Here is a 25,925-nt window from a genome sequence, read left to right as displayed (position 1 = left end):
TAAGTAATGTAATATAATATAAAATATATTAAATATAAATGATATTATCATTTGGTGTAAGATGCCAGACATTTAACAATTTCTTCAGGTTAGTTCAAAGGTTCTCAAACTCGGTCCTCAGGACCTCAAACGGTTCATGTTTTGCAGGTCACCTGTAGATTTTTAAAATGTGACAGTTGGTGATACACAGTGCACCTGCTGGGTGACATGGAAAAAGTGAACCGTGGGGGGTCCTGAGGACCGAGTTTGAGAACCACTGGGTTAGTTTGTTAAACATTGTAATTAATACATTTTTCTTGACTTTTTCTTGTGTAATACATCCTACATTTTAATCAAAGAAAACTCCTGAATTAACTCTTCTTAATTGTATTGTAAATAATATACTGTCCAAAAAATATCTGAGTCATATGCAGTAATGTAGTCCATTGTCAAATTTTGACAAACTCTTATTCACTGCTGTAGTACTTGTACAATTAAGATATGGAGAGTAATAAATAGCAACATAATAATGTACCAGCCAATTGGCTCCTAACTGCCGTGTTACAGGCTGTGTTTGAAAAGTGACAGTTTAGAGCTGATTGGTTGGTACTTTATCATCATGCTATTTATCATTCTCCAAGGCTTGATAAATCTGGCCATTATTTTATTATTTATTCAACACCCAGGTTTACTTTAGTAACATGTATATAGACAATATATGGTATCCTATTTATCATTTTATATTCCAAGCCATTTTAAATTTTCACTATAATTTTATATAATATTGTATAATTTTATATTTAAGAACATGTATTACATTTATGAAAAACTTTTCACTAACAGGTTTCTCTTACTGTTCATTTCAGGTCTCAGGAGAATATTGTAGCATTTAGGGAAAAATATACAGCTCAGTATTCCAATAACTGAAGCCAGTATAGCAAAAATCTGTACACTGACCATGTTTTTCCCCTTACTGCTCAGATAGGCTGGGATGGTACAGATCCAGACACTGCAGAACACCAGCATGCTGAAGGTGATGTATTTGGCTTCATTAAACATGTCAGGTAATGTCCTCACCATGAAAGCCAGACCAAAACTCAGAGCTGCCAGGAACCCCATGTACCCCAACATTAAATAAAAAGCAAATACAGAACCCTCATTACATTGAATTATAGTAATTCCAGTATAAGTATCCCTGTCATACTCTTGAAAGGGAGGAGAAACTGACAACCAAATAGCACTGGTGAGAACTTGAACAGATGAGCAGACCAACACTATAGAATTTGGCAATTTAACACCCAGCCATTTTGTCCATGAACTTCCAGGTTTATTGGCTTTAAAAACAATGAAAACCATGACAGTCTTGGCCAAAACAGAAGACACGGCCACAGTGAATAGTACTCCAAAGGATATTTGGCGTAGCATGCAGGTGATGTCCACTGGATGACCGATGAACAGATGCACACAGAGTAGGCTCATCTTAAGAGAAATTAGAAGGATGAAGCTAAGGTTTCTATTATTGGCTTTTACTATTAGAGAATCCCGGTATGAAACAAATATTGCAATTATAAAGATGGCTAAGATAAAAAATAGGACAGATATTGAAGTAAAAATTATAGTTATTGTGTCTTTTGTGTATGATAGAAATTCTACTGTTCTTGGAAGACAATCATCTTTATATTCATTAGGCCATTCATTATCAGGGCATTTCAGGCAGCTTTTACTGTCTAAAAAAGGAATAGGGAAAATAATGTTACGATAACATGTAATAATAACACATTAATATTAATATCTCTCAAGCCCAGTTATGCCCTTGTCAAAGACAAAAAATATTGCAGTACACACATCACGTACAAACTACACACAGATGGTCTCCGTGCATGCACTGGTTCTGCCGTGCGTGCACATATTCACAATTTACGTATGGTCACTCCCGCGGTCCTGTGCATTAGCGCGTGGTATGGGTATTTACGGTAGAGTTTGTGAATGTATGGAAAAGCTAACAAAACACATTACATATTTAATCCAAATAGTGCACAATGTACACATAGTCTCACTGCACCACATCAGCAAGTTACAACAGTTTAAATGGTGACAGAACAAAGGGATTCACCTTTACAGGATAGGAGGGGACAGAACAAGGTTATAAGGTGGTGTTTTGTCTAAAGCTGTAGGGTATTTTAAGGGTAATATTCCGGTGTTGGTTTGCAGAAGATTGCACGTTTCTGTGAATAGTTATGTGCAGGAGCATAATATACATATAAACTGTATTTACTATACATTAGGTATGCGGCAGGAACCCAGAGGAAACCACCCACAAGTGCATCTTGAACAGACATCGCCCACCTATTCAAACCAACCTATGACCTCTCCTGCACTGTAAATGACCATCCCTGTGTCCAATGGACAAAGAGATTACCGTATCCATTGTGCTAAGTTTTGGAAGATTGTATAAAAGGAGCCAGCTGCAGGCCTGGTCACACAAAACTATAAAAGTTATCTATTAGCTGACCGAGGACCAGACTGGGTAGTGTGGTGAAATCCAAACAGGTATGTACCATTGACTATAGCCATTATTCTTTTGTATTGTATTGCTTTGTTATTGTAACCGCCTTTCAGTAATAATATGTTGTGGTGTTGGAACCCGGCATTTTAAATACAATCTGGTGTCGAGTTTTCCTTTCCCTGCTAAGGTTTAAAGTGTATTACTATCACATGCATAGCTGTTAAGGGTTCACGGTGTATCTTTGGGTGTGTGCGCGCTGCGTGTACTTTGTACAGCCAGTGCGGCGTTTGTATGCAAATTCTGTACATGGTACGGGACTCTGTACGTTAATGGTGTAATAAGTATGTAGGTTGTGGATTAAGTATAGCGGCCGCAGTGGCTTCATTTAAAGTGTATGAAATGTCTTTTTATAGTGTTGTTTTTAGTCCTGTATGTAAATCAGCATTTACACCCTTGAATGGCCTTATACAAGATTTTAACAGATTTCTAACTGTCCTAATACATATATATATATATATATAGACTAAACGAATGTCCGGCACTCCAACAATATTTACCAGCTGCTGTGGTGCAGTTCTGTGGATTTGCATGTACCAGGAGATTGAAGCTGCACTCACAGACTTATAAACACCAATTAGATCCCCGGCGAAGACAAAGAGTCAGACAACCAGGGTACCATTCCGACGTTTCATGTCCATTTATGACATTTTTTGAAAAAATGTCATAAATGGACATGAAACGTCGGAATGGTACCCTGGTTGTCTGACTCTTTGTCTTCGCCGGGGATCTAATTGGTGTTTATAAGTCTGTGAGTGCAGCTTCAATCTCCTGGTACATATATATATATATATATATATCTTCAGGGGCACCTATTGTACATGCAAATTTTGTTGGTAACCAATTGGCTTCAATACAAATGGTATCTTCATATGACCACTGACCTTGCAAACAATTTATTTAATACATGATTTTAAAACATTAAAAATAGATTTTCAATCCATACAAGACATTAGCAGAATGCTTTCTTTAGTTGACAGTCAATCTTGTAGATCCAAATTTTTTTGTTAACATTGGATCTAGCAACCCGCATATCACCCAATGCGTTTTGTCAATGCTGACTTCATCAGGGGTGTCCTCAAAGAGGAAGAAAATCAAAGATTTATTACAACCGTCACAAATTCTTACTTTATATAATCCATACTTATTAACACATATTTAGCATAGGTCTTCAGGTTCATATGATGAATAGATAATGCAAGAATCTTTCAGCATTTAGTTTCTCTCTATAGTTGCAACATTTATTTGTTATAATCATAGGACTCTGGAACATTAAACCAAACCATACAGAATGAAATCAAAGAAGAAAGTGAGAGACAAGAAGATACAGAAGAAGAAAACATACAAACATTTGACCTTTCTCTCTAATTGAAAACATCAATTATCTCCAGTACTTGGTCATCAGCGACACTTTGCTAATCAATATTTCCAAATGCTTTACAAGAAATACAAGTAATAAAAGTGTATCCCACATTATGAGGTTTCTGTCTTCAATATATTATTTTGATATATCATTTCTTTCAGGGGTTTAGTACATATTTATTTTCAATTTTTCTCATATATGTATTAACAATAAATAATATTGGCAATTATTGATAGTCTGAAGGCCACCAGTGGTACATTTACTATTTTACTTACTGTTCTCAGAATCACACTTTTCTTACTGTATTCATGTGGGGACTAATCTCTCTATGCCTATGGACCGATTAGGTTATTCCTAATTACTAAACAATGATTTTTAGCAAAAATTTATTTTATAATTATTATAATAATCCTAAATAAAAATGACTCACCTTGAATGACTTATATCTTCTAAGGAAAATGTCTTTTGTGCCTTTTCAAATTATCCTCTTGATACTGTTATTAATATATATATATCTATATATATAATAATCTTAGTGTTTTTTATTTCTTTTTAATATTCATTTTTAATATTAAGTATCCTTATTCACCCATATATTTACTATTAAATAATAAAGTACAATGTGCTTTTATGTCAGTCTGTAATAACTGTATCTCTGATCAGAAGTTACAATCTAATTGGAAAATAGCAATTAATCATGTTTATATTGCTTACTTTATTTCTTAGTGTAATCAAAAAATGTGAATTATAAATATTCCCATATAATATTAGAGATCAGATAAGTGAAAACAGGTTCAGTGAACCAAATTCTAAAGGCACCCAGTTATTATTATAAATTTGATCAGGACTAACCTTTAACAAGAGCCTTTCTCCTGTTCTTTCCCTCATGCAGTCCAGGTGGAAATGGATGTCTGGTGTATAGACTCCTCTATTTAAACCCCTATATCTCTTATGTCACTTCCTGTCTGGTGCTTAATTAGGAGTCTCCAATAACTACTTTAAAGTACCTTTAATCTATATACTGTATCTCGTTTTTTAAAACACTTCAGGGGTTTTACTAAAGCTAGGCATGGATAATCTTTAAAATAAGCGTTTAAATCAATCAAACCACGTAAACACGGGTATAATGACCCATTTGTGTTTCAATTAGTACTGGATATTACTTCCTTGTTGTGCCCCAAACCTCATTCTCAATCTTTTCTCCTTCCTTCCTTCCTTCCTTCCTTCCTTCCTTCCTTCCTTCCTTCCTTCCTTCCTTCCTTCCTTCCTTCCTTCCTTCCTTCCTTTTCCTTCCTTCCTTCCTTCCTTCCTTTTCCTTCCTTCCTTCCTTCCTTCCTTCCTTTTCCTTCCTTCCTTCCTTCCTTCCTTCCTTCCTTCCTTCCTTCCTTCCTTCCTTCCTCTTGTATTTTTCTTTATATCTGATCATGCGTCATGTGCTATTTTTTTGTAGTGGTAATCTATTTTCTCTGGTGATCTAATGGTACCTTGGTGGTCTAGTGGCATTAGTAATACTCAAAATCCATCTTTGCCAGTAACGGACTAAGTCCTTTGACTCTGTCCGTGGCTGGTGCCGCTGCTGGAAGCCGCTCGTATCAGTAGTCTTTACTTCCTAGTTGTGTACCAGGATACATCAGCGCTGTGTTCCACGGCCAGCATCGGGTTTCCCTGGTAACTTTTAGTGCAGTATGTCTTATTCCTTGGAGCTTACGCTCTTATATAAAAAATGAAATAAAAAACCTTATATTAAACTTAATGGGCAATCTAGAATCTTTACTTTAAATATTTGTACTCTTCTAGTCACAAATATCTAATTTCCTCTTAGTGCAATGGATAACAGAACCTTTTATATATCCTTCATATGGGATTCTACTAATAATTACCATAAATGGACATCACAGTATCATTACAATAATGGCATTACATTTCTTGTAAATAGACACCCTTATATAGATGTCTTTATAGACCTTTGTTTTGTATAAGACATGGTACCCTCCTTAATTTACCAACTAACTGATACATGCATACACAACACCAACAACATAAAGTTATTTACTTCAAAAAGAAATGGATTTCATCATAAATTTATTTATTTGTTCGGCATAAAATATTATTTTGACTATCAAGCAGTAAAAAAAGGGGGGGGGGTATTAATATAGCCAGTTATCAAAGTCTTGTTTCCAAAATTTGTAATGGTGGTACTCCTAAACAGTTTAAGATAATGTAATTTGGTTAGCCATTTACGTCCTTAATCCACTAAAACTCGTACTAGTTATTCCTTATTAACTGTAACTTTCAATCAAATTTCAGCTTTCTATATCTCTCTCATTGCTGTTAGTATTAAAGCCCCACTCTAGAACTTAAATGAAGGAGACTATATATATATATATCCCTTCATTATGGCCTCTAGGTGTTAAAGAATACAATGAAAAAATCCAAAAGGACATTTGTTTAGAAAGTTGTAATTCTCCATCCCCTCTAGGGCACAGGTTCTCATACTCGGTCCTCAGGACCCCACACAGTGCATGTTGTGCAGGTAACCCAGCAGGTGCACAGGTGTATTAATTACTCACTGACACATTGTAAAAGGTTCACAAGTGGAGCTAATTATTTCACTTGTGATTCTGTGAGGAGACCTGCAAAACATGCACTGAGGACCGAGTTTGAGAACCTATGCTATAGGGTCTTCTATGACATACTCTAATATAGTACACTTCAAATCACTCACATGTGAGTTATGTTTTTCCATGAAATGCCTTGGAAGACTGTGCGTCAGTACTTTATATTTGATATTCCTTAAATGTTATAAAATACGTATTTTCAGGGCTCTCTTTGTTTTCCCTATATAGTACATGCCACATCCACAGGTGATTCTGTAACTAACATGTTGAATTACAATTCAAACGTTCTTTGCATTTGCATATTCTTCCAGTTTCAAGGATCTTTATCAGTGGGTTCTTCTCCATATGTTTGTAGATTTTGAATTTATTGCAGGGATAGCAACCTGGTTTAATGCTTACAAAATTGCTCCTTCTTTTTTTGATGTTTCTTTTATCTTTCGAAGTGTACTTGAAGCCAAAATGTTTTTCAAATTCGGAGCTTTCCGGTATACTATGATCGGTTTTTCTGGAAGATGCGGGCCCAGGATCAGATCTTTCAATAATAATTCCCATTGCTTATTGATAACCTTCCTAATTTTCCCATTTTCTTTGTTATATTGAGTTTTAAATGGATTGGCCCTTAAGTCTTCTGTTTTACTTCTGGACTGTTGGATTAAAAGTGCATCTCTGTTCTTCTCAAATGCTCTTTTTCTGTCTTGTTCAATTCTAAAGGTCTCATATCCTCTTGATGTAAACTTGTCGGCCAATACTTTTGATTGGGCTTCATAATTCTCATCATTGGTACAATTTTTCCTTATCCTTAAGAATTGTGAATACGGTACATTTGACTTCCAACTTGACAGATGGCAACTTTTGACTGGGATATAACTGTTTGCATCAGTTTCTTTAAAAAACTTTGTTGTTTTGATGTTCATAGAAACAAGACCTTCCAATTTTAAGTCCAGATAGTCTATTACTTTCTCATCCTCCTTATAAGTTATTTAAGCTTGTACCTGTTTACATTAATGTACTTCAGGAAATTCAATGGTTGCTCCATTGTTCACCCAAATGAGTATCAAATCGTCTATGTATCTTCGGAATAATATAATGTTGTTTTCATATGCTCTTCCATAGATATATTAATCTTCCCACTGGCACATCAAAATGTTAGCATACACTGGTGCAAATTTAGTGCCCATTGCTGTCCCTTGACACTGTACATAATAACCATCCTCAAATTTGAAATAGTTATGTTCCAATATGTAACAAATACTCTTGGATATAAAAATTCTCTCTTTTTCACTGAGGCTTTCATCTTGCGCTAATGTTCTATTGATGGCTTCTAAATTTTTCTCATGTGGAATCGAGGAATAAAGGGCTTGAAAATCCATAGGGAGCCAGTTGAAATCTCTTTCCCATTTTATTCCTTTTAATTCATTAAGTAGTCTTGAGGAGTAATTGAGGAATTATTTTTGTTGCTTCACATATTTCTGAAGTTTAAGATCTAGATAGTGCGATAAATTGCCACTTAATGATTCAATGCCGGAAATGATCCTCCTTCCTGGAGGAGAGTTCCTATTTTTGTGAATCTTGGGTATATGATAGAACATTGCTGTATGTGGATGAAACAATTTTTGCTAACAAACTTTGTTTAATAATTAGGATTAACCTAATCTGTCCATGGGCATAGAGAAATTAGTCCCCACGTGAATGCACAGTAAGATCAGTGTGATTCTGAGAACAGTAAGTAAAATAGTACATGTACCACTGGTGGCCTTCAGACTATAAATAATTGCCAATATTTTTTGTTGTTAATACATAAATGGGGGAAATTGAAAATAAATATGTACTAAACCCCTGAATGAAATGACATATCAAAATAATATATTGAAGACAGAAACCTCATAATGTGGAATACACTTTTATTACTTGTATTTCTTGTAAAGCATTTGTAAATATTGATTAGCAAAGTGTGGCTGATGACCAAGCACTGGAGATAATTGATGTTTTCAATTAGAGAGAAAGGTCAAATGTTTGTATGTTTTCTACTTCTGTATCTTCTTGTCTCTCACTTTCTTCCTTGATTTCATTCTATATGGTTTGGTTCAATGTTCCTGAGTCTTATGATTATAACAAATAAATGTTGCAACTATAGAGAAAAACTAAATTCTGAAAGATATTTACACTAGCTATTCATCATATGAACCTGAAGACCTATGCTAAATATGTGTTAATAAGTATGGATTATATAAAGTAAGAATTTGTGACAGTTGTAATAAGCCTTGATTTTCTTCCTCTTTGAGGACACCCCTAATGAAGTCAGCATTGACACAATGTGTTGGGTGATATGCGGGTTGCAAGATCCGATGTTAACAAAAAAAATTGGATCTACAAGATAGACTGTCAACTAAACAATTGTATTGTATGAATTGAAAAACTATTTTTAATGTTTTAATGTTTTAAAATCATGTATTAAATAAATTGTGTGCAAGGTCAGTGGTCATATGAAGATACCATTTGTATTGAAGCCAATCGGTTACCAACAAAATTTGCATGTACAATAGATGCCCCTGAAGATATCCATACTATAGTTCTACTATCAGAGGGTCCCCATCTGGCAGAGGACCATCTTCAGGCATTTAGCAGCTGAATTTATTAGATCATCCCTAAAAAGAGTATTTGCACTAAGAGTCACAAGTGCAGTATTGGTAACACACACACACACACACACACACAGACATATAGATAGATAGATAGATAGATAGATAGATAGATAATGTGGTACGGTGGCACTCACAAGACTTTGACTTAGTCTGGACGCGCTGTTGCCCGAAACAGGTTGGATTGATATAATAAAGAAGTCATTGCAGCCTTATCTACATTTGTGTGAGATTATCCCTAGGAGGGCACCGCAGCATATCACTAAGGAAAGGAGACGAGTGCCGGGTTCTGACTTTTGTGTGTGTGTGTGTGTGTATATATATATATATATATATATATATACATATACACACACACACACACACACACACACACACAGTGGGGCAAAACAGTATTTGGACAGCCACCGTTGTGCAAGTTGACCCACTTAAAAAGATGAGAGGTCTGTAATTTCCATCATAAATACACTTCAACTGTTAGAGACAGAATCTGAAAAAAAACAGAAATTCACATTGTATGATTTTTAAGCAATTTATTTGTATATTCTTGTGGAAAATAAATATTTGGAGACCTACGAAGCAGCAAGATTTCTGGCTCTCACAGACCTGTTACTTCTTCTTTAAGAAGCTCTTCTATCCTACACTCATTACCTGTATTAATGGCACCTGTTTGAACTGGTTATCTGTATAAAAGACACCTGTCCACACCCTCCAACAGTCAGACTGCTACCTCTCCACCATTGCCAAGACCAGAAAGCTGTCTAAGGACACCAGGGACAAAATTGTAGAACTGCACAAGGCTGGGATGATCTACTCAAAAATAGGCAAGCCGCTTGGTGAGAAGAGATCAACTGTTGGCGCAATTATTAAAAAATGGAAAAAATACAAGATCACTGACAATCTTCCTTGACCTGGAGCTCCATGCAAGATCTCATCTCATGGGGTATCAATGATCTTGAGAAGGGTGAGGAATCAGCCCATAACTACACAGGGGAACCTGGTCAGTGACCTGAAGAGAGCTGGGACCACAGTCACAAAGGTTATCATTAGTAACACACTACGTCGTCATGGATTGAAATCCTGCAGCATCCGAAAGGTCCCCCTGCTTAAGCCAGCACATGTCCAGGCCCATCTAAAGTTTGCCAGTGACCATATGGATGATCCAGAGGAGGATTGGGAGAATGTAATGTGGTCAAATGAGAGCGAAATTGAACTTTTGGTATAAACTCCACTCGCCGTGTTTGGAGGGAGAAGAATGATGAATGGCATCCCAAGAACACCATACCCACTGTGAAGCATGGGGGTGGAAACATCATGCTTTGGGTTGATTTTCTGCAAAGGGGACAGGATGACAGATCCGTATTAAGGAGAGGATGAATGTTGCCATGTATTGTGAGATTTTGGGCAAAAACCTCCTTCCCTCAGTACGAGCATTAAAGATGGAATGTGGCTGGGTCTTTCAGCATGACATTGACCCCAAACACACCACCCAGGCAACTAAGGAGTGGCTCCATAAGAAGCATTTCAAGGTCCTGGAGTGGCCTAGCCAGTCTTTAGACCTCAACCCAATGGAATCTGTGGAGGGAGTTGAAAGTCCATGTTGCCCAGCGACAGCCGCAAAACATGACAGATCTAGTGAAGATCTGCATGGAAGAGTGGGCCAAAATACCTGCTACAGTGTGTGCAACCCTGGTCAAGAACTACAGGAAATGTTTGACCTCTGTGATTGCCAGCCGAGGTTATATTACAAAGTATTGAGTTAAACTTTTTGATTGTCCAAATATTTATTTTCCTCAAGAATATACAAATGCATTGTTTAAAAATCATACAATGTGATTTCCTAGGTTTTATTTTTAGATTCTGTCTCTCACAGTTGAAGTGTAACTATGATGGAAATTACACACCTCTCTCATCTTTTTAAGTGGGTCAACTTGCACAATTGGTGGCTATCCAAATACTTTTTTGCCCCTATATATATATATATATATATATATATATGTATATATATATATATATATATATATATGTATATATATATATATATATGTATATATATATTTATATATACAGTAAATATATAAAGTAAATATTTATATATATATATATATATATAATTCATTTCCAGTAGAAATTATTGATGGTTTATAAGCCAAAACTTGTTAGATATAGTAAATTCATCAGTAATCTAACCTAATTTAGCTTCCAGGACTTTAAAAAACAACAACCATCAATATCTGGATTCTATTCAGCTCAGCCAACATTATATGCACTGAAGGTAAAAAGTAATTAGATTTTGTAAGTTAATGATGAGCATATACAGTAGCTCTGTAACCCTACACTCGTCACAGTGTATGCTTCCATATGCCAGGCCTATTTGAACTCCTATTAGCCTGATGTTGCTGTTAGTCTGTGGCAGGACTGGGGGCCGGGGCTGTAAATATTAAGCAAGGAAAATCTACCAGCTGCTTCAAGTGGGTGTCTAAGTCCATACACGCACAGATGCACAGGGAAGAAATAGTATTGGCATTTTCATAAATTCAGAGTAATTCTGGCAATAGACCCAGACACAGACACTGCAGCATCCAACTCTGAATCAGACCTTAACTGTATCAGATATTGGGGATAATACTACATTTTAGAAAGGCCATATGGTTGTTTTTCTTATCAACTCTGTTTTACACCCAAATCACTCAGGATCAAGACAACACTGATGCCGTTATTCATGTAACAAACTGGGCTCCTAGTCTGTCGTATTTGGTCTGATGCTATCCCATTCTGGTTGTATCTTTCCTGGCTTTCTGCAGGGTTTCTGATCTTCTGTTTATTTTCTTTTCCTGAACAACATGTGTGCAGCCATATTGCAGTCAGGTGATTGATCCATACAGTCAGAATCTGAATGCTGCACCCTACAGCCAGGAGTGCCCCTTTTAAAGCTGCACTTGTGATTCAGTCCTTGTCCTAATAACTCACTTCACAGTGTATGTACAGTACTTTCTGATCCCCAGTCATACCTGGTGCAGTTCATGTAGCTGTACTCAGTGGTCCTGTTACCAGCCTGTGTTCAGTGCACCTGTTATCAGCATGTACCAGTGCTCCGGTTAACAGCCTGGGCCCAGTACCTCTATTATCTGCCTGTGTGCTGCATTACCACCTTTTTCCTGAAAATATCCACAAGTGTTTAATGCCTCTGCCATCGGCCTGAATAACCTGTTGTCACTCACAGCCTGTACTCCTTGCAGCGCTACCACCATCTGCCCAAAGTAAACAGTATTAATTGTACTGTTCCAGCCTGGACTACTGTCATATGGCTAGTTTCATTGCTGGTACTCGATACTTCCTTGAGACTTCAAGCAATTTACTTACATTGTCATCTCTCCTGCGCATTGAGGGTCCCTACAGACCTGCTCCTAGCTCACTGCTTACAGCATCCTGCTGCTTTCCCTGACTACACATGTGAATCCGTGCTCATCTCTGCCTTACCTATCAGCAAGTATACACTGGACTTTAAACAAGCTTCTGAAACAGACTCTAGTATACCAGACTATCAGTGGTACTATTGATTCTGGTGATTCTTTCTGTAGGTTCCATTTACTAGTAGCCGAGGTCTGTGCTGAGTTTCCAGTAGTTTGGCCAGTCCTGGACTCTAATGGTGTGGATTCCGGTGTAGTGTCCCTTAATTAGGGTACACATCCAGGTGACCTACCATGATTCCCGGGAGGTGCCCGATTTATCTGTTTATAATTAGGCTCACAGGCAGTGCAATTTCCTGAGTTCCTGTTAGCAGGTTCCATCACCAATGACCTAGGTTTCAGCTCAAGAGATTAGTTCCTATCCTTGGTTCCAGTGGATGGCTGGTGGATTCCAGTTTACTGGTCATTGCCTCAAGTGGTCCAGAGTAATTTTCTGCATTTTGCATCACTCTGATTTATGTGGTCAGTAGTTATAATCAAACTCTAAGGTCCTCTGATCCTCATCAGTCAAGCTCAAGGGTCTTGCCTCAGATCTGAACCTCAAGTCAATGACAATTCACAGTAGTTAGATATTGGAAACTCTTAGATCTGGGTCTGTGATTCTGCATCAGCAGACAAATACACAGGCAACAAGATTGCTATTATACTCTATCATAGCAACGTATCCATGTACCAGATCTTATTGCAGTGTTTACATATAATGATCGGGGATGATCAGGGATGATTAGGAACATTTGTAGTCATTAACTATAAAGATGAGCTATTCAATTATTCCAACTATATTCTTTCATTTTAAGCTAATATATAACTTTTGCTAAATGTGAAAGTTATACACTTGTAAATTATAAAATCAGTCAAATATATTATTTATTTTCCCTCCATGCATGGAAATGGAGTTGAAGGAAAGTCAAATAATTAAATAATATTATTACCAGACACATTGGATATTTCTCCCTCTGAGCATGGGATACAGTCACAGCAACAGGTTTGAGAGTCTTTCTTTAGCACCCGTCTGGTTCCTGGAAGACAGACTGCAGTACACAATCCTAGTGGAATCTAGAAAACAAAATTATCAAAACTGCTCCTACAAACTGCGCTGATTTTACTTGTATTTCTAAACATGTAGACATTGGACCAGCGGCATCCCATGCCGAGTAACTGAAGGGGTGTGGTTCATAGGGTCGCCCACACTTAGGTCGATAGTGTCTAGGTTGGCCACTATTGGTTGACAGTAACTAAGTTTACACCCAAAATAGGTTAACACAAGCATTAGGTCGACATGTACAAGATCAACATGACAAATGATCTACATAAGTTTAAAAAAAATGACAATTTTATTCATAAAGTGACCGTGAACCCAAACTAGTGCACTGTGTCCCCTTGCATGGCTTGCTTCACTTGCCATGCTTCAGGCAAGGTGCCTCGGTCCACTACCACTGCGCTCGGCACAGGTTACCATTCCCAATTGTTATCCATGTAGATCGTAAAGTATGAAAAAGTAAAAAAAAAAAAAAAATTGTGAAAAACTCATGTTGACCTTTTATCATGTCAACCTAGAATATGATGACCTAGTGACCATGTTGACCTAGAAACCTTGTCAACCTTATGCATGTCGACCAATACTGGTCGACCTAAGTGTGGTCAACTTAGAGACCGAATACCAACTGAAGCCGGGTGCTGCAGTGTGATATTCTCCTGCAGAACTCAGCTCCTGTGACAGAATAAGATACTGTAAAACATACTGTACAGTCTCCACTGCCAACACCTTCATCATCAAGCTCCTCATTAATGACTAGAGGTAATCCTCATGTATCCACTTTACGAACCTGACTCCACCCCTATACAGGAGTCCCCAAAAGAATTGTTTCATGCTAAGGCATCTGCTGCTACTACTGATGGCGGTGATTCTGAACACTAGGTTTACCGAGGGTGATCAATTGACCCTTTTCCACATTGTTGCACTGTTGTAAAAGGAACTTATGGCTATGAATTTTTATGACTTAATAATTTGGACTATTGTATAAAAAATTATATATTTTCTTAAACCATTAGAAAATCTAATTTTAATTTTTAACTTCTCTTTACCAGGAGTGGTTTATATGGTCATTCCTAAGTTTTGTTGCAGTAACAAGGTAATTTTTTAAATTTATTTAGTTACTTGTTTGTTTTGTAAACTAATACCATGTCTGATGTTGATAAACCAGATATTTTTGGTAAAATAGACCTTCTGTAAGCAATTACTCTGCATGTATCTGCTTTTATACATTATCATAAGAAGTGACTTGATCGCACATGCTGCATAGGTTTATATTTCATATATTATGTCTAGAGGAGAATAACTCTCTGGCTTCCAAAAATTCTCTGTGGTTCTGAGAAAGTGCAATTTCCACTTTGTTGAGTTGAGCTAATTTCCTTGATGGTGCGTAGTTACAGACCACGCCGACAGGGTTGAGCTGAGCTGCAACAATGCAGCCACATGCAAGTTGTAATTTGCTGAGATTGGTGTGCTGTGGCTTTATTTACAAGTCAGTCTGTCCTTCTGCCTGATTCAGGGCATCAATATGCCACTTGTACCATGATATACCACATTGACACCTTTTCATGGCAAGGTCACCAAGTACGTGTTGATCCTCAGCACTCTTTTAGGGGAGTCCTCATAGATGATGCAGAGGAGAAAAAGACTCTTGAAACTGTACATTTTTACAACAACAGATAATGTTGTGTTGATGTTGTAGACCAGATGACACAAAAGTGCAGTGTACATGCTCCTGCAAGGTGCTGGCCTGTGTATTTTTTTTTCTTTTCATTTTCTTAGATTTAGCTATGATAAATGCCCATAAAATCTACAAGCTAATGACAAACTCTAAGATATCAAGGCATAAAACTCATACTTGCTGTCATTGCAAAGTTAGCCCTCCTGGGATGCAAGGGCCAGCTGATGATTCTTCCTCAGGAAGACCAGCAACTCGCAGACAGTACTAGATTCTGTAACCAAAATAAAACCAAAGACATCTGCCCCAATTGTAAAAAATGTTTCTTGTACATGGCAAAGTAAAGTTTGCAAAAAATGGTATGTGAGTAAAAAAAAAAAACTTGCATGAAAATATCAAACAGGGATGAAAGTTTCATCCCTGTTTGATTCTTATTTCTTCTTGTTTTCAAAATAAGTTATTGTATTTTATAATAATTTGTTTAAGTTAACTAAACTTCAGTGTTTGGTGCCCGGATTCTCATCCACCACTACAACCGCAATGTTTTCCTATGGAAACACTAGGTACCTTGCTGAAAGAGTGTTCAATAAACAGTAACTTTGGCAGTGTATGTAATTGTTATACTTTGTTCTACCCATAATCCTTGTCACCTTTAAAAAAACATATAGTTTAACACTAGTATAGACAAAAACATCATTAAATCTTGAAACAATGAAAGGAAAAAGCCAATGATCAATTGACCCCCATCAATAAAGGGAGGTATGACATTATATCCAGTAAAGCTAGTGTTAATCCCAGAAGGGGGCCAAGAAGACTAGTAGTTTCAAACAACAACTGACAGTGAACAATCCTTTTGCAAGAGGAAGCAAGTATAAAAACTGCCATCCAGTTGCAGAGCATATCTCTGAAGATATGATGGCTATACAAGTATTAGATCTGCATCCAGTATCTGACATTAATGCATCTGGTTTTAAACAGTAATTGAGGACCTGTTTATCAGATACCAAATTCTATCTTGATTCCATTTTACCAGAACAGCAAATCATCACCTTTACCAGGAGGCTTTAAAAAAATACATTCCTGGAAAAAACATTGTACCCACTATTCACATAGATAGGTGGACAAGTTGTATTAGTCAAACTAAAGCTTACAGGACACAGACAGCCCACTGGGTGGATGTGTCAGATTCAGCAGCATCTAACACACAACACCATCTCATTCTCAGGCAGGTGACTCTCTGTATCACCATATTCAGTAAGAGCCATACCAGTATCAACCTGTTAGAAAAATGAAAGACTGTCATAGCAAAATTACATACCCATGACAACCCATGATATACAGAGAGAAAGGGGAATGTACCCTAATCCAGCACAGTGGAGAATACTTTTAAGCAAGCTACTAAAACCATTTGAAGTAGTAACCAAAGAAGTGAGTTCAGACACTTACAGCCCGAGTCAGGTGATTCCATAATTATATTACCAGAAAAGCACCTAGAGATACTGATGAAAAAAAGAAATTCCTCCAAATATGTTGGATTTATAAATCAAGTTCTTTATTCGCTTTGCTAGAACCAATGGATTGTAAATATCTTGCAACTGGATCACTATATTTTGGAAATAATGCCTGATCCTAGGTTGAAGTCATACTGTAGGTAATATCTTTCCAACTGAAACAGATTTTAAGAGATGCAAAGAGTTCTTTGTGAGCAAGTTGTCAGCTCAATTTGCACATGACACAAAGAACTTATTCTGCTTCAGCTTCTCCTGCAATTGCCGATGCCTGGAAAAAAGAGACCCACTGCTGATGAGTCAACTCTACACCAGAATGAAACAACATTATTATAACATCTGGTCAGGCCCCAAATAATTGCCCAACATTATTGACCCCGCTACCGTGACTCAATCTGATACAGTCACCATCAATAGAATGGAGGAGCATTATTTTAATGACTTGCACACAATATCATGTCAGACAGTGCCTTTCAACACTGGGAATAAAGGCAATTTGGAGCCCAATGCACAAACTAGCTTTACATTTAGATTTTTTGTGTAGAGAATATACCTTGTAGAGAATGGTCATGGTATTATTAATGGAACTATGATATTTAATTAGCTCTCTGATGTACAAGTATTATGAATGGTAATAAACCCTATGGTTGTAGTAGATTCCATTACAGAAACTCTTGTGTGAATATGTATTAAAGTTTGGGGCTCTCTGGGACTTGTAATCCCACATACTGTAGACAATAATGTAACAGTAAAAACAAAGACCATTGACATATTTATTTTAAATGATTACTTCCCCAAGTTATTGTACACTTAATTTCAGAAAGATAATTTTTTTTCCCTTTCATGATGGGTACCAGCCCACAACTAATCATTCCAGAGAATATTTGCTCTGATTGGTAAGATCTTGAAAAATCTGTTGATGAGTTTTCTCATTAAAACCACATATGAAGTGAAAGGCATATCTGCAAAAGTGTACACCTCTACTTAATTCACAGTTAAATTAGCAAACCCTTTTTGTGCTGCGTTTATTGGATAAGCACAACATATAACATTTTAAGGAAAACATCTTGTGTCTAATTCTAAATAAACCAGTATGTATCTAACAGAGACTCCTAAATAATATATGCTAAAATGTGTTATAGGGCATTTCTAATAAATGGGCAAAAAAGACATTTACAGTGTGCTCACAAGCGCAGTGAACTCAGCTTGCAAAATTGCCTTTTTTAAAAAGGTTAGGAGAGAGTTCTGCAGTGGCCAGAGATTCAGAGAAATGCAGGGCTCCTTACCTCCTTGGTTCTCACCCCAAGGGTGGGTGGGGGCAGGGACACAGATATGGTGGGGGACATATATAAGGGGAGGGGGCAGAGACATGGATGTGGGGGAGGGGTAAGACACAGATGTCACAGAGGTGGGCAGGAGACAGAGGCAGGAATAGTAAAGTGGACAGACTGTATAGGAGAGGGGCCGAGGCTAATCTGTACACCACAGCCACAAACTCACTTTCCATCATCAGTGCAGTACACACTATGGGGGTGATTTAGACCTGATCGCTGGGCTGTTAACTTTGCTTTCCTGCTTTCAGATAGTCACTGTCCAAGGGGGAGTTTAAATTTGCCATGCAAGTGTTCGATCGCATGTGTACGCAGTACAATCCAGTGTGTGCAGTCTTTTCACAGCCCAGGACTTACTCCTACAATCCGATGAGAGCAGCCTAATTGGGGCCGGAGCTGACAGCCCTCCTAAAATGCTTTAGGAACACCCTCCCTAAAAATGTGTGGGCACGCCTGCGTTTTTCTGGATAATCCCAGTAAACGGTCAGTTACCACCTACAAACGGCCTCTTCCTGTCAATTACCTTGCAAACGCCCGTGCAAATGAAATTTTTGCACCATCCTGTGACTGACTGGCGATGCCCATTGTTGTTGGCTGAGGCGTGTATGGATATTTGTGCATATGCATGCGCAGTCTATTGCTGATCGCCCGCTTAGCAATAATCAGGTCAGAATCACCCCCTATATCTGGTCAATGAGAGCGGAGGGTAGGGGGGAACTGCAGTTAAGCAACTGTTAAGGCAAAATGGGGGTAAAATCTGGTCCTGCTGACTGTGCTTCTTATTGATAGTATCAGAAGCAGATCCCTGTGCAGAGGCTGCTGCTAGCGCTGGTTGACTTATTAATGAATGTGTGATGAGTAATTCATTCATATCACTTGCATTGTGCTTTGTGGGTGTAATGATTAGAGGTGAGCAGGTTCGGTTCTCTGAGAACCGCACCCCCCGAACTTCACTACCCGAGCCTGGATCTGAGTCCGGCTCGGGTTTTCCTGCCTAACTTGGAAACCAGAACGAAGCAAAATGTCATCATCCCGCTGTCGTACTCTCACGGGTTTTGGATTTCATATAAGGAGCCGCGCATCGCCTCCATTTTCACCCCAATATTGGAGAGTGTAGCGAGAGTACGTGTCTCCGTCATCAGTGTCTGTGTGAGAGGGAAAGTGGGGTGGCGATTCCAGTGCTGTCTTGTGCTGCTCAGTCCAGTGTAGTGCCTTATGCTGCATCAGTCCAGTTACAGTGGTGGTGTCCTTTGCTGCTATATGTTCAATGTAGCTGTATAAGTTCAGTCCAGTGGTGCTGTGTTGTCCTTGCATCAGTACATTGGTAGTGTCTTGTGCTGCATCAGTCCAGTCACAGTGGTGGTGTCCTCTGCTGCCATATGCCCATTGCTGCTCTATAAGTCCAGCACATTGCAGTGGTGTTGTGTTGTGCTGCATCAGTCCAGTGGTGGTGTCCCTGTGCTGCCGTATATGTCCAGTGGTACTGCCGCATATGTACAGTGATACTGCCGTATATGTCCAGTGATACTGCAGAATAAGTTCAGGGATACTGCCATATAAATCCATTGGTACTGGCGTATAAATCCAGTCCAGTGACACTGCCATATAAGTCCAATGATACTACCGTATATGTCCAGTGGAACTGCAATATAATTCCAGTGATACAGCTGTATATGTTTAGTGGTACTGCCGTATAAATCCATTGGTACTGGCGTATAAATCCAGTCCAGTGATACTGCTGTATAAGTCCAGTGATACTGCCGTATAAGTCCAGTGGTACTGCCACATATTATGTCTAGTTATACTGCTGTATAAATCCAGTCCAGTGATACTGCCATATATGTCCAGTGGTACTGCCATATAATTACAGTGATGCTGCCGTATATGTCCAGTGGTTCTTCCGTATAAATCCAGTGGTACTGGCTTATAAATCCAGTACAGTGATACTGCCATAAAAGTCAAGTGTTACTGCCATATAAGTCCAGTGGTACTGCCGTACATGTCCAGTGGTACTGCCGTATAAATGCAGTCTAGTTATACTGCTGTATATGTCCAGTGGTACTGCCATATAATTCCAGTGATAATGCCATATATGTCCAGCTGTACTGCCATATGATTTCAGTGATACTGCCGTATATGTCCAGTGGTACTGACATATAATTCCAGTGATACTGGCGTATATGTCCTGTGGTACTGCCATATAAATCCAACGGTACTGCTGTGTAAATCCAGTCAAGTGATACTGCCGTATAATTCCTTTGATACTGCCATTTAGGTTCAGTGGTACTGCCATATAAATCCAGTCTAGTGATACTGCCGTATATGTCCAGTGGTACTGCCATATAAATCCAGTGGTACTGGCATATAAATCCAGTCCAGTGAAACTGCTGAATAAGTCCAGTGATACTGCAGTATAAGTCCAGTGGTACTGCCGTATATGTCCAGTGGTACTGCCTTACAAATCCAGTACAGTGATACTGCTGTATATGTCCAGTGGTACTGCCATATAAGTCCAGTGATACTGCTGTATATGTCCAGTGGTACTGCAATATCATTCCAGTGATACTGCCATATATGTCCAGTGGTACTGCCATATAAATCCAGTGGTACTGGTGTATAAGTCCAGTGATACAGGCGTATAAATCCAGTCCAGTGGTACTGCTGTAAAAGTCCAGTGGTACTGCCGTATAAATCCAGTGGTGCTGCCATTAATGTCCAGTGGTACTACCGTATATATCCAGTCCAGTGATACTGCCATATACAGTATGTCCAGTGGTACTGCCATATAATTCCAGTGATACTGCCGTATATGGTCAGTGGTACTGCCATATAAATCCAGTGGTACTGGCGTATAAATCCAGTCCAGTGGTACTGTCGTATAAGTCCAGTCCAGTGGTGCTGCCATATAAGTTCAGTGGTGCTGTTCTGTGCTGTATAATATTTAAGCCAAATCATTTTACAGGGTTTGCCCTGTGTGGTGTAGAGGTACGCTCACCTTTGCTGCATTTGGTTATATAACTTCAGAAAAATAATGGAGAACAAAAATTTGGAGTATAAAATACGGAAAGATCAATAACCACTTCCTCCTACTGCTGATGCTGCCGCTGCTGTTGTTTCTGCTGGGAGTGGATCGTCATCCCAGAGGGGAAGTCGGAAGACCACTTGTACTACTTCAACTAAGCAAATGACTGTCCAACAGTCCTTTGCAAGGAAGATGAAATATGACAGCAGTCACCCTGTTGCAAAGCAGATAACTGAGGCCTTGGCAGCTATGTTGGTGTGAGACATGTGTCCGTTATCCACCGTTAGTGCAGTGGGACTGCAGTGCCAACCTTAGATGGGCCAGGTGTTTTTGCTGCACACTTGTGTCGCTTAGCTTACTCATCCAGCAACCTCTTTGCACCTCTTTTACTTCTTTGCATGATGTGCTGTTTGGGGACTATTTTTTTAAAAGTGCCATCCTGTCTGCCTCTGCAGTGCCACTCCTAGATAGGCCAAGTGTTTGTGCCGCACACTTGTGTCGCTAAGCTTAGTCATACAGCTACCTCATTGCATATCTTTTATTTCTTTGCATGATGTGCTGTTTGGGGACTACTTTTATTTAGTACCTTCCTATCTGCCACTGCAGTGCCACTCCTAGATGGGCCAGATGTTTGTGCCACACACTTGTGTCGCTTAGCTTAGTCATCCAGCTACCTCATTGCACCTCTTTTTCTTCTTTGCATAATGTGCTGTTTGGGGACTAGTTTTTTTTAGTGCCATCCTGTCTGCTACTGCAGTGCCACTCCTAGATGGGCCAGGTGTTTGTGCCGCATACTTGTGTTGCTTAGCTTAGTCATACAGCTACCTCGTTGCACCTCTTTTTCTTCTTTGCATCATGTGCTATTTGGGGACTATGTTATTTTTTTCCTTAATCCCACATCAGAATCAGGCCTTAAACTGCACAATAAAAGAAATGTTTCTGTATATTTCTACTAATGATGACTATTAACACCCTGGGAAAGTCTCATTCAATATGAAAATGTTTTTTCTGGTATAGAAATATTGAATTTGATTTAGATATTTGATACAAAATTATATTTCTGAAGTGATAAAGTTTCTAAAATAACAATATTTTTAGATGGAGTTTTATAACATTAAATTGAATTACAATCTATTTTATACTGCATTTTATGTTTATTTTTCACAATATTATATTAAACTAGAGATGAGCGGACTGCACACCCCTCTGAACAGTGTGGATATGAGTCCACCTGAGCCGTGGCTCAGGTGTTATCACCAAACTCCGATCCCACATCTAGGATGAACATCATCTTTCTGCCATCTGATTCTCATGGTACTTGGATTCTATATTAGGTGCTGCAGATGGTACTCTGCAATATTTTAGTTTCAAGCATTCTGATGTTTACAGTGCAATACTCTGCTATAGTGACTGTGGGGAATCTGCAGACTAATAAGTGCCTGTGCTGGATAGTGACTGCAAATGGGGGTACACTGGATACTGATGTATGCTGCGCTATACTGTGCTATACTGGCTGTGCTGTATAGTGACTGTGTATAGGGGGCATGCTGCATGCTGCTGTGTGCTGCATTATACACTGCTATACTGGCTGTGCTGTGTTCAGAGTCTCACAAAAGGCTGTGCTATATAGTGACTGTGTATTGGGGGCATGCTGCACGCTGCTTCCGTGCTGCACTATACTCTGCTATACTGGCTGTGCTGTGTCCAGAGTCTCACGAGTGGCTGTGCTATATAGTGATTGTGTATAGGTGGGATGCTAAACAATGCTGTGTGCTGTGCTATAATTGCTATAATGAATGTGTTGTGGTCAGTCTTAAAAGTGGCTGTGCTGTATGGTGACTGTGTATAGGGGGCATGCTGCTGTGTGCTGTTCTATACTCTGCTATACTGGCTCTGCTGTGTCCAGAGTTTCCCAAGTGACTGCACTGTATAGTGACTGTGCTGTATAGTAACTGTGTATAGGGGGCATGCTGTATGCTGCTGTGTGCTGCACTATACTGGCTGTACTGTGTCCAGAGTCTTAGAAGTGGCTGTGCTGTATGGTGACTGTGTATAGAGGGCATGCTGCATGCTGCTGTGTGCTGTGCTATACTCTGCTATATTGGCTGTGCTGTATTCAGATCAGAAGTAGCTGTACATCATAGTGACTGTGTATAGAGGGCATGCTGCAGCTGCTGTGTGCTGTTCTATACTCTGCTTTACTGGCTATGCTGTGTCCAGAGTCTCACAAGTGACTGTACTGTATAGTGACTGTGCTATATAGTGACTGTGTATTGGAAGCATGCTGTACACTGCTGTGTGCTGTGCTATACTCTGCTATACTGGCTATGCTGTAATCAGATCACAAGTAGCTGTGCATTACAGTGACTGTGTATAGAGGGCATATTGCAGCTGTTGTGTGCTGTTCTGTACTCTGCTTTCCTGGTTACGCTGTGTCCAGAGTTTCACAAGTGACTGTACTGTATAGTGACTGTGCTATATAGTGACTGTGTATTGGAAGCATGCTGTACACTGCTGTGTGCTGTGCTATACTCTGCTATACTGGCTGTGTTGTATTCAGATCACAAGTAGCTGTACATCATAGTGACTGTGTATAGAGGGCATGCTGCAGCTGCTGTGTGCTGCTCTATACTCTGCTTTACTGGCTATGCTGTGTCCAGAGTCTCACAAGTGACTGTACTGTATAGTGACTGTGCTATATAGTGACTGTGTATTGGAAGCATGCTGTACACTGCTGTGTGCTGTGCTATACTCTGCTATACTGGCTATGCTGTATTCAGAGCACAAGTAGCTGTGCATTATAGTGACTGTGTATAGAGGGCATATTGCAGCTGTTGTGTGCTGTTCTATACTCTGCTTTACTGGCTGTGTTGTGTCCAGAGTCTCACAAATGGCTGTACTGTATAGTGACTATGTTTAGGTGGCATGCTGCTGTGTGCTGTGCTATACTCTGCTATACTGTCTGTGCTGTGTCCAGAGTTTCACAAGTGCCTGTGCTGTATAGTGACTGTGTATTGGGGGCATGCTGCACACTGTTCTGTGCTGCACTATACTCTGATATACTGGCTGTGCTGTATCCGGATCACAAGTGGTTGTGCTGTATAGTGACTGTGTATAGGGGGCATGCTGCAGCTGCTGTGTGATGTTCTACACTCTGCTATACTAGCTGTGCTGTGTCCAGATCACAAGCGGCTGTGCTGCATAAATACTGTGTATAGGGGCATGCTGCATGCTGCTGTGTGCTGTACTATACTCTGCTTTGCTGGCTGTGTTGTGTCTAGAGTCTCACAAATGGCTTTGCTGTATAGTGACTGTGTATAGGGGCATGCTGCACACTGCTTTTTGCTGTGCTATACTCTGCTATACTGTCTTTGCTGTGTCCAGAGTCTCACAAATGGCTGTGCTGTATAGTGACTGTGTATAGGGGTATGTTGCTGTGTGCTGTGCTATACTTTGCTATACTGTCTTTGCTGTGTCCAGAGTCTCACAAATGGCTGTGCTGTATATTGACTGTGTATAGGGGCATGTTGCTGTGTGCTGTGCTATACTCTGCTATACTGTATGTGCTGTGTCCAGATTCTAACAAGTGGCTGTGCTGTAGAAGGACTGTGTATAGAGGGCATGCTGGTGTATGCTGGGTTGTACTCTGCTATACTGGCTGTGCTGTGTCCAGAGTCTCACAACTGGCTGTGCTATATAGTGACTGTGTATAGGTGGAATACTGAATGCTACTGTGTGCTGTGCTATACTCTGCTATACTGGCTGCACTGTGTCCAGAGTCTCGCAAGTGGCTTTGCTATATAGTGACTGTGTATAGGTGGAATACAGCACGCTGCTGTGTGCTGTGCTATACTCAGGGCCGGCAACAGAAATTTTGGGGCCCGGTACGTGGATATCTCTGCACCCTCCCCATCTTAAACCCCCTTGACCCCTCCTCCAAACATCCCTCCCTGTGCCAATACATGGATCACCAAATACACACACATTTTTATTATATATATATATATATATATACACACACACACAATTCAAAGGGTATATTGGCAGGACTCACAAACTTGGTTCTCCCAAGAATCACAAGCAGACTCTTCAAATTACAACTTTTCGGTTTATTCAACCGTCGTCAGGTACCTGATGATGGTTGAATAAAGCGAAACGTAATTTGGAGAGTCCGCTTGTGATTCTTGGGAGAACCAAGTTTGTGAGTGCCGCCAACATATGTACCCTTTGAATTGCAGGATTTTTGATGGAGGGCACCCGGCAAACCATTTATTACAAGCAGAGGAGTGCAGAGTGATTTGTGTGTGGTGAGGGTGCCACAGGACCCTGGGGTGACTTACCACAGCCAGGGTGACTCTGTGTGTAGGGACAGTGGTTGGGCTGCTGTGGGACTGCTGCTGTCTGTCACAGTGATGTGCCCGATTAAAGGCAGTTTTTCAAGCTGCCTGCTGGGCTCAGGGGGATTGCTTGGAGCTCCTCCTCGGCGGCGGCAGAACGGCAGGGAAGAGCCGGAACATGCAGTGTCATGCGTTACTACGTCATAACGTTCACCGCCGGGACCACACCAAGTGACGGGTAACTGTGGGGGAGGAAGTGGAGGCTGAATTTGGGACATGTTGATTGTCTGCTCCGAAACAGCAAGCGGAGCGGATAGTATCAAAATAATTAATAGACTCTCTGGTTACTTTTTTTCTGCCTGATCCTCTGGGCCCCTCTGATGA

General features: G+C 39.5%; 1 protein-coding gene across 1 annotated transcript in view; it reads right to left on the bottom strand.

The window, feature by feature from the left end:
• Positions 1 to 798: 798 nt before the first annotated feature.
• The window catches only part of LOC135052231 (vomeronasal type-2 receptor 26-like), a 49,684-nt gene continuing 24,557 nt past the window's right edge, over positions 799 to 25,925 (bottom strand). Inside the window, exons 3-4 of the mRNA XM_063957427.1 lie at positions 13,565 to 13,688; positions 799 to 1,706 (exon numbers count right to left, since the gene is read on the bottom strand). Coding sequence (XP_063813497.1) covers positions 799 to 1,706; positions 13,565 to 13,688 — 1,032 coding nt within the window. The remainder of the gene's footprint in view (positions 1,707 to 13,564; positions 13,689 to 25,925) is intronic.

The sequence above is a fragment of the Pseudophryne corroboree genome, chromosome 1, assembly GCF_028390025.1.
Source record: "Pseudophryne corroboree isolate aPseCor3 chromosome 1, aPseCor3.hap2, whole genome shotgun sequence".
Taxonomy (NCBI): Eukaryota; Metazoa; Chordata; class Amphibia; order Anura; family Myobatrachidae; genus Pseudophryne; species Pseudophryne corroboree.
Note: the sequence above shows the minus strand (reverse complement) of the source record. Positions and strands in the feature narration are given on the sequence as shown.